Here is a 15,964-nt window from a genome sequence, read left to right on the forward strand (position 1 = left end):
GTGAAGGAAATAGGAGACGTTTCGTGCCCAGGTTTCGGCCCAAAACGTTGCCTACTTCCTTCGCTCCATAGATGCTGCCACAACCGCTGAGTTTCTCCAGCATTTTTGTCTACTTCAATTTTCCAGCATCTGCAGTTCCTTCTTAAATATTCTTAAGGGATTGGACAGGCTAGATGCAGGAAAATGAGTAGGAACTTATAAGTAATTTACTAAGCTTTTATATGTAATTTATTGGGCTTTTATATGCGACGCATCCTATGTAATGTCGTCTTTTACTGGACCCCGAGTCTGTAATTAAATGTTAATAATAATAATAAATAATAACAATAATATGAAAGTTGAACATGGCTACTTAGCTGAGGTGCCTTCGGCCACCTATTAGACTTGAATAACCTGTGTTATAATTATAATCACACTTTATTAGCCAAGAATGTTTTGCAACATACGAGGAATTTGAGCTCGCATTAATCAGCTTGCAACAAACCCCAATACCTGGAAGAGAGAAGATAAGCAAACGACTAGCAAGTTATCGACAGTATTACCTGCTCGCCGATAAACCGGAACCCCTTGTCTTCCCTTGCGCACTCGTACGTTTCACCAAGAACGGGATTGAACGGCTTGGATCTTGCTCTGTAAAAAGCGGAGGCGTAGGCGGACACCGCAAAGGCAGCGACGTATACCTGTCGGGATGATTGAAAGATGTGACGGACAGCCCCAAACCCGAATGGTCAACCAATGCCATTCTCTCCACAGATGCTGCCTGGCCCGCTGAGTTACTCCAGCATTTATCTTAAATAAATTGATAGATCGAAAGAAAGGAAGCCCTTTTCATTTCACGAGCAGGCAGTACCCACCCAGCTTGGTAGATGGAACAGAACCAGAACTCTAAATGGTTTCTCGCCATTTTAACTCCCCTATACCGGCCTTCTTAGTAACCTTGTTGGTGCCCTTTGTGTGGCCACTCTTTGCATACCTTGTGTAATGGTATTCAATACAAACAATTTCACTGTGAGATGTCACATGTGATAATAAAGTATCAATCGATCAAACGTTTGTGCCCTGGGTCTCCTCCATAGTCACACGTAAACTGGAGGTTTATTCCACTTGGGTAGCTTACAAACCAACAGAAGTACCTTAAATCTTCCAATTTCAGGCAACTAATCTACAAGTGCCTCCCCCCTTTCCCCCCCCCCCTCGCTTCCCTGTGTCCCACTTGGATCTGTGCCATTTATCCCTTTGCCCTCCACACCTCTCTCCCAAACTCTTCCATCTACATGCCATCTTCTGGCTTCACATTTGCCACCTCTTCTATCCTTAGTGTCTTTTCAAATCCGGCTGGAGTAACTCAACGGGACAGGCAGCATCTCTGGAGAGAAGGAATGAGTGACGTTTCAGGTCGAGGCCCTTCTTCAGACTGAACTCCAGCATCTCGTGTCTATGTTGGGGTTAAACCAGCATCTGCAGTTCCTTCCTACACTTTTCACCTCTGGCCTTTGTCCAACTATCTACCAACCAGTAAGCCCTCATGGATGTCCACCTATCCCTAGTCAGGTTTTGGCCCCATCCCCACCTTTGTTCCAGATAGAGGCCAGTTCATTGGCTATATTTAAGAGGGAGTTAGATGTGGCCCTTGTGGCTAAGGGGATCAGAGGGTATGGAGAAAAGGCAGGTACGGGATACTGAGTTGGATGATTAGCCATGATCATATTAAATGGCGGTGCAGGCTCGAAGGGCCGAATGGCCTACTCCTGCACCTAATTTCTATGTTTCTATATCTACTCCCTACTACAATCTGTCTGAAGAAATATCCCGACCCAAAACATTGTCTATACATGTCCTCCAGAAGTGTTACTCCAGCACTTTGTGTGTCTTTTTGTTGGTAAACCAGCTTCTGCAGTTTAGTTTAGTGATACAGCGCGGAAACAGGCCCTTCGGCTCACCGAGTCCGTGATGACCAGTAATCCCCGCACACTAACACTATCCTACACACACTAGGGACAATTCACATTTATACCGAGCCAATTAACTTACAAACCTGTACGTCTTTGGGGTGAGGGAGGAAACCAGAGCACCTGGAGAAAACCCACGGGGTCACAGTGAGAATGTATCAATTCTCGACAGACGGCACCCGGAAACAGGATTGAACCCGGGTCCATGGCGCTGTGAGGCAGCAACTCTACCGCTGCGCCCCCCCCCCCCACCACCGTCCCTGATGTTTCTATGGACTCACCATGCGTTCGAAGGGATCCAAGGTCCTGTTGGCAGTGTCGAGGAGCTCGGTGAACTCCAGCTCCTCGCAGAGTCTCTGCAGAGTGTTCAGCGGCTCGTTCAGCTGCACCGGCATGGACACCTTCGACAGGTCTTTCCCAATGTTGTTCTTCAGGATATTCCAAAGGCTGACGTTGCCCAGATTTGGCCCGGGAGCCGGGAGAGATATCCTTCTCGGAATTCCATCAACCGGACTGTAGCTTGGAGCCTCATCAACTTTAGAAAGAAATTTTTTTTATTTTTTTTAAATAAAAAGGTTCTTGAATTGTTTGCATCCTATTTTTGCACAACTTTAGATTTGAGATTTTAGAGATACGGCACAGAAACAGGCCCTTCGGCCCACCGAGCCCGTGCCGACCAACGATCATCCTGCACACTAACACTATCCTACACACACTAGGGAGAGTTTAGAGAACAACCCAATTATCCCATAAATGTATTCTGTCTTTGGGATGCAAGAGGAAACAGGAGCTCACAGAGGTCACAGGGAGGACGTACAAACTCTGTACAGACAGCGCTCGTAGTCAGGAGCGAACCCTGGCCTCTGCAAGGCAGGAAATTTACCGCTGCGCCATCGTGCCGCCCAAACTCAAATGAATGAGAAAAAAGGCACGAGCTTTGTGGAATTCTGCAATAAAAGCCGCTTCCATGGATTTGAACCTCTCCACGGGACGTTGTTGCGGCTGTTTCCGATACATAGAAACATAAAAACATTGAAATTAGGTGCAGGAGTGGGCCATTTGGCCCTTCGAGCCTGCACCGCCATTCAATATGATCATGGCTGATCATCCAACTCAGTATCCCGTACCTGCCTTCTCTCCATACCCCCTGATCCCCTTAGCCACAAGGGCCACATCTAACTCCCTCTTAAATATAGCCAATGAACTGGCCTCAACTACCCTCTGTGGCAGAGAGTTCCAGAGATTCACCACTCTCTGTGTGAAAAAAGTTGTCTCATCTCGTTTTAGGAGGATACCTGCTCTCTCCTCCTCTCATTCCCAAGCCATTTCTTCAGCTGCCAACGCATCACCCCGGGGAATTCTCTCCCAAATTGTGTTGGAATGAACTGCAGATGCCCGTTTAAACCAAAGATAGACACAGAATGCTGGTGTAACGGGACAAGCAGCATCTCTGGAGAGAAGGAATGGGTCACGTTTCGGGTCGAGACCCTTCTTCAGTCTACATAGAGTCATAGAGTGATATAGTGTGGAAACAGGCCCTTCGGCCCAACTCGCTCACACTGACCAACAATGTCCCAGCTACACTAGTCCCACCTGCCTGCGCTTGGTCCACAACCCTCCAAACCTGTCCTATCGATGTACCTGTCCAACTGTTTCTTAAATGATGGGCTAGTCCCAGCCTCAACTACCTCCTCTGGCAGCTTGTTCCATACACCCACCACCCTCTGTGCGAAAAAGCTACCCCTCCGATTCCTATTAAATCTTTTCCCCTTCACCTTGAACCTATGTCCTCTGGTCCGCGATTCACCTACTCTGGGCAAGAGACTCTGTGCATCTACCCGATCTATTCCTCTCACGATTTTGTATACTTCTATAAGATCTCCCCTCATCCTCATATGCTCCATGGAATAGAGACCCAGCCTACTCAACCTCTCCCCATAGCTCACACGCTCCAGTCCTGGCAACATCTTCGTAAATCTTTTCTGAACCCTTTCAAGCTTGACAACATCTTTCCGATAATATAGTGCCTAGAACTGAACGCAATATTCTAAATGCGGTCTCACCAATGTCTTCTACAACTGCAACATGACCTCCCAGCTTGCTATACTCAATACTCTGACTGATGAAGGCCAAAGTGCCAAAAGCCTTTTTGACCACCTTATCTACCTGCGACTCCACCTTCATGGAACCATGCAGAGAAGGGTGTCAACCCGAAACATCACCTGTTCCTTCTCTCCAGAGATGCTGCCTGTCCCGTCGAGTTACCCCAGCATCCAGTGTCTACCGTTGAATTCTCTCCCAATATGTTTTCTTTCCTTTAAGGGCGTTCTTCACAACCACCCCTTTGGCCCAGTTTTTGGTCACCTGCCGCAAACTCTCGCTGTCACCCGGTATTAAACAGCGTTCAACAACCTCTCCTGTAAAGCACCGTGGAAGGTCCGAGGCTCAGCATAGACACATGGTTGTCAATCGCCCTCTCTGGAGACCCAGTATCTACCACTTCCTTAGACAAGCAGGAAAGCTAATGAAATGGTCAGAGGTGCCATCACCTGACATTCCAGGTGTTATGGTTTACTATTGAAACTCTAAATCTTTCAAGCAGTGGGAAAACTAACCATCATAGCATAAGAAATAGGAGCAGGAGTAGGCCATTCGGTCCCTTGTACCTGCTCTGTCATTCAAGATTATTAGTTACCTTAATCCCCCCCATCAGGGGCTCATTTCCCCATATATCCAAAAACCTATCCATTTCTGTACAGAATATGGGCTGAACCTATCCAGGCCCTGGGTAGAGGAGTCATAGAAACATAGAAAACGTTTCTAGGAGAATGTTTGGTGCAGAAGTAGGCCATTCGGCCCCTCGTGCCAGCACCGCAATTCAATACTATCATGGCTGATCATCCAAAATCAGTATCCCCTCCCTGCTTTCTCCCCATATCTCTTGATTCCGTAAGCCCTAAGAGCTCTATCTAACTCTCTCTTGAAAACATCCAGTGAATTGGCCTCCACTGCCTTCCGTGGCAGAGAATTCCACAGATTCACAACTCTCTGGGTGAAAAAGTTCTTCCTCATCTCAGTCCTAAATTGTCTGCCCCTTATTCTTTTAAAGAGTGTATCCATTGACCTTCGTATAGGTGAGGAGATTTTCGGAATGTTAGACCACATTTCAAGACCTGGGCCTATGTGGCATGGATCAGGTGGGACTAAAGGGCCCATTTCTGTGCTCCCTGATTCTCAGTTCCAGAGAAAACTAGCCAGTGGAAGCAATATCTATCATATCTAGTCTTGTAGGCACCTTGCAGGTCTCCCAACTCGCGTACTGTCTGTACAATACCTCGTAATATTTTCAAAAAAAGCACATTTCTCTCAGCCTAATTTCAAAAATTGGCAGATTTTATAAAGTAGTGACTCTGGCACAGAATTCAGATGATGGTTTGGCAAATCAGTTAACTCAGAACTTTAAATAGAAAATTTATTGACATTATACAGGTTTAGGGTAAGCATATCCGTTGGTGACAAAAATAACAAATGATATTTACACAGCATCTTTAATCTCGTTACAGGAGGCATTTGGTCAAAAGTGAACATTGTGTGTGCGTGTGCGTGTGCGTGTGTGTGTGTGTGTGTTTGTGAGGGTCCCATTGGAGACTCTTGGACTATCTTTAATTGGACTTTACTGGACTCTATCATGCTCTAAACATTATTCCAGATATCCTGTATCTGAACACTGTGGATGGCTTGATTGTAATCATGCATAGCCTTTCCGATGACTGGATAGCATGCAAAAAAAAGTATTTCCCTGTACGTACTTTCAGTACACCGGATAGTAAACTAAACCAAACTTGACTAAAGACTCAAGTCACCAATGTGTAAGAAAGAACTGCAGATGCTGGTTTAAATCGAAGGTAAACACAAAATGTAGGAGTAACTGAGCGGGTGAGGCAGCATCTCTGGAGAGAAGGAATGGGCGACGTTTCGGGTTGAGACCCTTCACCAATATAGGGTATCAATGAACATCATGGTGGTGGGAGCAGTTGGGGACAGAAATGGAGAGCTTGCTACTTAAATCAAAGCTCTCAATCATAGGACAGGAAGGGGGATGGTCACCTGTCCTCAATATGTCAAACACGGTGAATACAGAGTTCGTGGAAGGGCCGGAGGGCAAGGGGGGCCGTGGAGACTGGGGAGCGCGAGGAAGGCTACCGAGATTGAAAGGCGGACCTGGGGAGGGGGGGGGGGGGGGCATCACCGAGAATGGAGGGAGGACCTGGCCGGGGGTGGGGAGGGCAGCACACAGGACTGTTGGGTGAACCTTTGTAACTTTGTCAGTGCAAGAACATGGAGACACTCGAGCACTGCCTAGGTGAGGTTTGCTGTGTGATTTTACTGAGTCGGATGCAAAACAAAGCATTTCACTGTACCTAGGTACATGTGACAATAAACGGCCGTTGAATCGTTGGTTGCGGAGATGGCCAAGAGTCTTAAGGAAAGGAATGGCGATTACAGCTGGCGGGAAGGTGGCAGAGGTAATTAGGTTTAGATGTACAGCATGGAAACAGGCCCTTCGGCTCGTCGAGTCCCAGCCGACCACCGGTTCCAGCACACTAACACCATCCTAGCCTATACCTTTAATACCAAGCCAATTAACCTACAAACCTGCATGTGTTTGGAGCGTGGGAGGAAACCGGAGAAAACCCACGCAGGTCACAGGGAGAACGTGCAAACTCAGCACAGAGAGCAGCCCGTTTGAACCCAGGTCACTGGCGCTATGAGGTAGCAACTCCACCGCTGCGCCACCGTGCCACCCTTACACTGGCTATGATGTGGCGGAGCTGGAGTAATCAACATCAACTCCTAAAGCTTTATTTGCTTTAACAGGAAATAAAGTTTATTTCCACGGAAATCCAGAAATAACTTGCATAGGATATGATTGACCCAGAAATTCCACTCATGCTCAGAGGTGTAAATTGCGAACCTCAACCCCCACCACTAGGTGGAGCAGAGGAGCAGGTACTCCCATTAGAACGTGACCTGCTGAGTTTATCCACTTTATATTATTTTGCTTATGTCCCATCCAGTTTAGTTTTCGTTTTAGTTTAGAGATGCAGCACGGAAACAGGCCCTTCGGCCCAGCGAGTCTGCGCCGACCAGCGATCCCTGCACACTTGCACCATCCTACACACGCTAGGGACAAATTACAATCATACCAAGCTAATTAATCTACAAACCTGTACGTCCTTGTAGTGTGGGAGGAAACCGGAGATCCTGGAGAAAACCCACATGGTCATGGGGAGAACGTGCAAACTCCAAACAGACAGCACCCATAGTCAGGATCGAACCCGGGTCTCTGGCGCTGTATGGCAGCAACTCTACCGCTGCGCCACTGTGCCGCTCAGGAACCATCTCCCAATCAGACCGTTGACAAGGATTTTCCATTTCTAAATATATATTGCCCCCCCTGCACCCCATACTACAGGAAGATGAGAAAGCTGAAGCAAAAGGATAAGAAGACGCTCTCAAACGTCAAGTCTACTGCCTCACATCTCCAAAGACTTGGGTTTGATCCTGACCTCGGGTGCTGTCTGTGTGGAGTTTGCATGTTCTCCCTGTGAGCGCATGGGTTTCCTCCAGGAGCTCCGGTTTCCTCCTACATCCCAAAGGCTTTGTAGGTTAATTGGCCTCTGTAAATTGCCCCTGGTGTGTCGGGAGTGGATGAGAAAGTGGGATAACATAGCACTAGTGTGGGCGGGTGATCGATGGTCGGCGTGAACTCGGTGGGCTGAAGGGCCCGTTTCCATGCTGTATCTCTGAACTAAACCAGGTCAGGCAGCATTGCCAATGAGAGCAACAGCAAAAATGATTCAGATTTATCAGAACCATCAAAATCTTTCACCTGATGGAAGAGTATTGGCCTGAAACATCAACACTCTTCCACTCTCCACAGACACCGAGTACTTCCAAAATTATCGTTTTATTTCCCACTTCCAGCCCCTGCCACTTAGTGCTATGTGACGGCCCACACACTGCCAACGCCACTAGCAGCATCCGCACGGTGGCGCAGCGGTAGAGTTGCTGCCTTACGGCGCCAGAGACCCGGGTTCGATCCCGACTACGGGTGCTGTCTGTACTGAGTTTGGGCGTTCTCCCCGTGACCACGTGGGTTTTCTCCAAGATCTTCGGTTTCCTCCCACACTCCAAAGACGTGCAGGTTTGTAGGTTAATTGGCTCGGTATAAGTGTAAATTGTCCCTAAGGTGTGTGTGTGGGATAGCGGTAATGTGCGGGGATCGCTGGTCGGTGGGGACTCGGTGGGCCGAAGGGGTAGTTTCCGCGTTGTACCTCACAAACTAAACACAGACCCCAATATGCTCCATATAGAAAGGAATTTTCCAAGAGTGAAAATTTGTTGCCACAACACCAAACTCCCAAGTCCGTCACTGTCTGTTGCCATCCGGCTGAGGAAAAACTTTTTGTTGAGTTACTAACGGCTGGGATCCAAAAGCAAAATGCTGCAGATGCTGCAAATCTGAAATAAAAACAGAAAACTCTGACCATCTCCAGCATTTGTTGCTTTTTACCATTAATGACAGTGTTTGTAATGTTTAATTTAGAGATACAGCATAGAAACTGGTCGTTCGGCCCATCAAACCCACTGATCACCCATTCACACCAGTTCTATATTAATCGCACTTCCTCGTCGATGTTCTATGCACTCGGTGAAATTTTACAGAGACCAATTAACCTGCAGACGTGCAGGGAATATGCAGACGCAGCCCAGACCATCACACTAACCACTCTCTTTTCCATTGAAGGTAGACAAAAATGCTGGAGAAACTCAGCGGGTGAGGCAGCATCTATGGAGCAAAGGAAATAGGTGACCTTTCAGGTTGAAACCCTACTTCAGACCCGAGTTTCAACACGAAACGTTGCCTATTTCCTTCACTCCATAGATGCTGCCTCACCCGCTGAGTTTCTCCAGCATTTCTGTCTACCTTCGATTTTCCAGCATCTGCAGTTCCGTCTTGAACTCTTTTCCATTGACTCCATTTATACCTCACGCAGCCTTGGCAAGGACGGGTCACACCCTGGCCACTCCCTCTTCTCCCCTCTCGCATCAGGCAAAAGGTAAAGAAATGTGAAAACGCACACCTCCAGATTCAGGGACGGTGTCTTCCCAGCTGTTATCAGGTAACTGAACCATCCCACCGCAACCAGAGAGCAGTCCTGGATAGCTATGTACCTCATTGGAGACCCTCGGACTATCTTTGATTGGACTTTACCTCACACTAAACATTATTCATGTTATTCCCTTGATCATGTATCTATACACTGTGGATGACTCGATTGTAATATTGTACTGTTTTTCCCATGAATGGTTAGCAGGCAACAAAAGCTTTACACTGTACCTCGGTACATAGAAACATAGAAATTAGGTGCATGAGTAGGCCATTCGGCCCTTCGAGCCTGCACCGCCATTCAATATGATCATGGCTGATCATCCAACTCAGTATCCCGTACCTGCCTTTTCTCCATACCCTCTGATCCCCTTGGCCACAAGGGCCACATCTAACTCCCTCTTAAATATAGCCAATGAACTGGCCTCAACTACCCTCTGTGGCAGAGAGTTCCAGAGATTCACCACTCTCTGTGTGAAAAAAGTTCTCCTCATCTCGGTTTTAAAGGATTTCCCCCTTATCCTTAAACTGTGACCCCTTGTCCTGGTACACGTGACAATAAACTAAACTAAATGCCTGAGTTCACACCCCCTTCCCCCCAAGATTTGTTGTTAATGATAGGGGAGGCTACAGGCAGGAAAGCGGAGTTGAGGCCAAAACACAAAACTAGACCCGTGTTCAATAGAGTTCAAAGGAAGTGTGCACAATTCTGACGGAGCGAGATGGGCTGATTCAGGGAGAATGTCCAGAACAAAGGTTCAGTTTCAGGACACTCAAGAAAGATTCTACCCTCAGATGGTGATGAACCTGTGGAACTCTCGACCACCGATTGTCGTGGAGGCCAAATAGCTGCATGTACTCAGGACGATAAGACTTCTGAATGCAAGCAAACAGTGTCGAGTGATAGGGGGAGTGTGGATATGAAAGAGGATCGGCCATGATGGAGACCAAATGGCCTGCACTTATTTTAGTTTAGCTTGGAGACGCAGCACAGAAACAGGCCATTCAGCCCACCGGAGTCCGCGCTGACCAGCGATCCCCGCACACTAATACTATCCTACACACTCTAGGGACAATTTTACGATTATACCAAGCCAATTAACTTACAAACGCTGTAGGTCTTTGGTGTGTTGGAGGAAACCAAAGAAATTGGAGAAAACCCACACAGGTCACGGGGAGAAGGTACAAACTCCATACAGACGGCACCCGTTGACAGGATCGAACGCGGGTCTCTAGCGCTGTTAGGCAGCAACTCTACCGCTGCACCACCGTGTTTGAAAATCTCAAATGATTATCGGCATGCTGATTGACACACATGTGAGGAAGGGAAAATTGGAGATGGGTCTTCAAGTTACTGAAGTGACAGAAATGAATTGGCAGAGAGGATGGAGAGTTGCACAGATATTTTACCAGTAACTGGCTGGGCACTGAATCACCCAGCATTAGAAGGCCACCAAGCAAGTGGTAGAAAATGGGATTAATACAGATGGGCACTTGAGTTTGAGTTTAGTTTATTGTCACGTGTTCCGAGATACATTGAAAATGTATTCCGAGATACATTTTGTTGCATAGAATGATAGTGAAACTGTGGAAACAGGCCTTTCGGCCCAACTTGGCCAACATGTCCCAGCTACACTAGTCCCACCTGCCTGCATTTCGTCCATATCCCTCCAAACCTGCCCTATCCATGTACCGGTCTAACTATTTCTTCAATGTTGGGATAGTCCCAGCCTCAACTACCTCCTCTGGCAGCTTGTTCCATACACCCACCATCCTTTGTGTGAAAAAGTTACTCCTCAGATTCCTATGAAATCTTTTCCCCTTCACCTTATACCTATGTCCTCAGGTCCTTGATTCACCTACTCTGGGCAAGAGACTATGTGCATCTACCCGATCCATTCCTCTCATGATTTTATACACCTCAATAAGATCACCCCACATCCTCCTGCACTCCAGGGAACAGAGTCCCAGCCTAGTCAACCTCTCAATATAGCGCAGACCCTCTAGTCCTGGCAACATCCTGGTAAATCTTCTCAGTACCCTTTCCAGCTTGGCAACATCTTTCCTATAACATGATGCCCAGAACTGAACACAACACAAGCATGCTAACCAGTCAGCCTGAAAGACAGTACATGATTGCAATTGAGCCATCCACAGTGTACAGATGCACGATAAAGGGAATGACATGAGCATAGGCAAAGTAAGAAGTGTTGCTGTCAGAGTAGGGATTTAAAAGAGTGGAGCGATTGTAACATGTGATTGCGGAGATACCTCTGTGGCTAGCACACAAAGAGTCACATGGGTTGGCCACCATCTTGGATCATTGGATGGCCACCATCTTGGATCATTGGATGGCGACCATCTTGGATCATTGGATGGCCACCATCTTGGATCATTGGATGGCCACCATCTTGGATCATTGGATGGCCACCATCTTGGATCATTGGATGGCCACCATCTTGGATCATTGGATGGCCACCATCTTGGATCATTGGATGGCCACCATCTTGGATCATTGGATGGCCACCATCTTGGATCATTGGATGGCCACCATCTTGGATCATTGGATGGCCACCATCTTGGATCATCTTGGATCATTGGATGGCCACCATCTTGGATCATTGGATGGCCACCATCTTGGATCATTGGATGGCCACCATCTTGGATCATTGGATGGCCACCATCTTGGATCATTGGATGGCCACCATCTTGGATCATTGGATGGCGGTCATGGACGTTATGGTCTAAAGCACCCGTTTCTGTGCTACATAACTCAACGACTCTACCTGTTAGTTCACGGATGTCAGTCTCCACCTGATCCAGGTTCTCCTCAGAGTTGCTGTTGGTGATCTCACTGGTGGTCGAGTCGTCATCCTCTGACATCTACGATAGAGAAAGGAACTCAAATTATTTAATGGCAATCATTCTGGTCCCGTCCAGGTGCTCATGTTATAACTGCCCGCGTATGTCATAGGTTATAGAAGCAGAATTAGACCATTCGGCACATCAAGTCTAATCCGACATTCAATCAGGGCTGATCTACCTTTCCCTCTCAACACCTTTCTCCTGCCTTCTCCCCGGAACCCCTGACACCCGTACTAATCAAGAATCTGTCTATCTGCGCCTTAGAAATACCGAATAACTTGGCTCCACAGCCGTGTGTGGCAATGCATTCCACAGATTCACCCCCCTCTGAGTAATGATGGTTTTCCAGCAGAGGTCAAGTATTTCAATGTTGCACCAGTCAGCATTGCCAACAATGATAAATTCTACAATGGAACAAAGCGTACAGCAGTGTAATGGTTGCTACCGAGTTCACACTGGTGGGAGGACTTTAGACTTTAGAGATACAGCATGGAAACGGGGCCCTTCGGCCCAGCGAGACCACTCCGACCAGCGATCACCTCGTACACTTGCTCTATCCTACACACCAGGGGCAAGTTACAATTTACAGAAGCTAATAAACCAATATTAAACCAGTTCAAGAAGGAACTGCAGATGCTAGAAAATCGAAGGTAGATAAAAATGCTGGAAAAAACTCAGCGGGTGAGGCAGCATCTATGGAGCGAAGGAAATAGGCGACATTTCAGGTCGAGACCCTTCTTCAGACCTGCATAACTTTGGAGTGGGGGGGAAACCGGACCACCCGGAGAAAACCTACAAGGTCACGGGGAGAACATACAAACTCCGTACAGACAGCACCTGTGGTCAGGATCGAACCCGGGTCTCCGGTGCTGTAAAGCAGCAACTCCACCGCCGTGCCACCCCATAAATCTCAGCAGATTTAAGTCGCTAAATAGATCCGAATCCTCAACGTTGGTCACGGATTGTTTTCGGCTAACTAATAAATCTCAGGGAAAATATTCTGCCATTCTTACACAGCGTGACCTACATGTGACCTCAAACTGACTGATTAATTTTAACGGCCTCCCCAAGTTGTGGTTGAACAATAAGTTCCCAGCTTGGCTGCCAACTTCGTCAGCTCATGCACAAGTAAATCAAATAACGTGACTGAACTTCCAGCGTCATTCTCCTCCCACACTCACCCTAAGTTCCAAGTAACTTCAATTTTAAGGCGCAGGTCGACAGGTACTTGATTGGTGAGGGTGAGGGTGTCAACGGTTATGGGGAGTAGCCAGGAGAATGAGCACAGTGGCGCAACGGTAGAGTTGCTGCCTTACAGCGCCAGAGATCCTGACTACGGGCGCTGCCTGGACGGAGTTTGTACGTTTTCTCTGTGACTGCACTTTGTGTCTATCTTCAGTACCAACCAACATCTGCATCAAGAGAGAGTTAGATTTCGCTCTTAGGGATAACGGAATCAAGGGATATGGGGGGAAAAAACAGGAACGGGGTACTGATTCTGGATGATCAGCCATGTTCATATTGAATGGTGGTGCTGGCTCGAAGGGCCGAATGGCCTACTCCTGCACCTATTTTCTATGTTTCTATGATATGGGTTTTCTCCGGGTGCTCCGGTTTCTTCCCATACAGGTTAATTGGCCGAGGTCAAATTGAAAATTGTCCCTCGTGTGTAAGGATAATGCTAGCGGAAGGGGCGATCACTGGTCAACACGAACTCGGTGGGCCGAAGGGCCCATTTCCACACTGTATATCTAAAGTGAAGTAAAGAGAGGGAAAGCTAGATCAGCCATGATCGAATAGCAGAGTAGACTCGATGGGACGAATGGCCTACCACTGCTACTATAACTTGCAAACCTATGCGTTTACTGATTAGATAACCGGAGCCAGCCAGTCTCAAACACTTTAGATACAACAGTTCCCATCTTCTCAAGCAACAAGTGCTGGCTATGTCCATGCTGCGAACATTTGCACCTCATTTGAACATTTGAATGGCTTCATTTAGATTTAGATTTTTTTTAAAGTTTAGATTTAGAGACACAGCGCGGAAACAGGCCCTTCGGTCCACCGGGTCCGTGCCGACCAGCGATCCCCACATGTTAACACTATCCTACACCCACTAGGGACAATTTTCACATTTATACCAAGCCAAATAATCTACAAACCTGTACGTCTTTGGAGCGTGGGAGGAAACCGAAGATCTCGGAGAAAACCCACGCAGGTAACGGGGAGAACGGGCAAACTCCGTACAGACAGCACCCGTAGTCGGGATCGAAACCCGAGTCTCCGGCGCTGCAATCGCGGCAAGGCAGCAACTTTACCGCTGTGCCACCGTGACCGGTGGGCTGAGGAGATTAGTTTAATTTGGCAGCATGTTCAGGACGGACATTGGGGGCCGAAGGGCCTGTTCCAGTACTGTACTGTTCTATGTTCCAGCAGGAAATACAGGGGATGAAATAGGTTTTAAACAACTCCTTCCCAGTTGGTTTAATTCTAACGAAGGAGGACTAAGGTTTAAATCCCATTCCTTGACTTTACTAACCCATTGCCTCGCCCGAGGGTCATACAATCCACGTGGCAATCCTGACCACTAGGTCATTTTTCTTCCCCAGTTGGCAGGGTTAATAAAACTGGTTTTCTTTTTGTTAAAAAGCCAATTAATTTTGTTGTCATTTCCACTCCCTTTAGCTTTGAAGTGCCCGGCTGCTCATTAGGCAGGAACCCAAAGTTTCCCTTTAGTTTCTTTGTTGATCTACTGTCATTTCACTCCCCGTTTCCCTCGGCTTTCGATTCAAAAACAGGCGAAAAATCGTTGACCTGCGAAGTTCGTCCTGCTTGTTTCTTGGAAGCGCAGCCAGCCCTTGCATTTCCCGGCCTGAATGGTTGGCTAATGTCATTAGAGTCATGGATCAAATCCAAGACATTCTTGGCTCACCGCTCACCTACAGTGGAGGGGAGTATGCTCATCGTTGGGACATAGAACTAGACATCTTTCCGATTCATTGTATTCCCGACTCGCAGCCGAGTTGGATCCCAGTATTTACCTCGTTGTAGGAAGAACAGGCCGACAGCATGACTTCCTCCGCATCGAAGTACTCAACGTGGGACTCGGACAGTGAGATGTTGCTGTCCAAGGACAACTGGTTGATTAGGGATGTGTTGCGTGATGCCTGTAGATGCTTCACAGAGAAATCAAACAGCAGATTAATGCAGTGAGTTAACCCTTTGCCTTAAGCATAACCACCTTGCATTGAATGGTTTTAATGGATGTCAGGCGTCACTGGTCACAAATGAATAGCAGAATAGATTCACCGGATACAAGTACTTTAACAATATTTAAATGACATTCGAACAGGTACATGGACAAGAAAAGCTAAGAGGGATATAGACCCAACGCAGGTAAATGGGACTAGCTTAGATGGTCAGCATGGACGAGTTGGGCCGAAGGGCCTGTTTCCATGTTGTATGACTGTCATCATAAGCCCCTCTGCCAAATTGAAGATGCTTCCAATTCCATATCCCACCTATACACTCACAAGTGGAGATGAGGAAAAACTTTCTCACCAAGAGTTGTGAATCTGTGAAATTCTCGACCACAGAAGGCAGTGGAGGCCAATTCACTGGGAGTTTTCAAGCGAGTTAGATTTAGCTCTTAGGGCTAACGGAATCAAGGAACATGGGGGGAAAAAGCTGGAATGGGGTATTGACCATATTGAATCATATTTGGCTCGAAGTGGTCTACTCCTGCACCTATTTTCTACGTTTCTATGTTTACAACCAGTTCTCTGCCAAAGCAAATGAATACAGGGACATACAGAAGCAACTACAGATCTCCTGCCTTCGGCACAAGAATTCTGACCTACCTCCTCCACTTTGACGGGGGTCGATGGGGTGGTCTCCACAAAGCTGGAGAGACACTGGATTCCGTGCAATCGGTTCCGGAGATCAGCGTTCTGAGACATGACCTGAAGACAGGCAC

At 47.4% G+C, this 15,964-nt stretch overlaps 1 protein-coding gene across 2 annotated transcripts in view; it reads right to left on the reverse strand.

Annotated features, from left to right (window-relative positions):
• The window catches only part of LOC129710169 (oxysterol-binding protein-related protein 7-like), a 69,570-nt gene that overhangs the window by 11,977 nt on the left and 41,629 nt on the right, over window positions 1–15,964 (reverse strand). For both annotated transcript variants that reach the window (XM_055656957.1, XM_055656956.1), the window contains exons 12-16: window positions 15,849–15,950; window positions 15,030–15,164; window positions 11,910–12,006; window positions 2,231–2,484; window positions 543–680 (exon numbers count right to left, since the gene is read on the reverse strand). In XM_055656957.1, the coding sequence (XP_055512932.1) occupies window positions 543–680; window positions 2,231–2,484; window positions 11,910–12,006; window positions 15,030–15,164; window positions 15,849–15,950 (726 nt within the window). The remainder of the gene's footprint in view (window positions 1–542; window positions 681–2,230; window positions 2,485–11,909; window positions 12,007–15,029; window positions 15,165–15,848; window positions 15,951–15,964) is intronic.

Source organism: Leucoraja erinacea, chromosome 27 (genome assembly GCF_028641065.1).
Source record: "Leucoraja erinacea ecotype New England chromosome 27, Leri_hhj_1, whole genome shotgun sequence".
Taxonomy (NCBI): Eukaryota; Metazoa; Chordata; class Chondrichthyes; order Rajiformes; family Rajidae; genus Leucoraja; species Leucoraja erinaceus.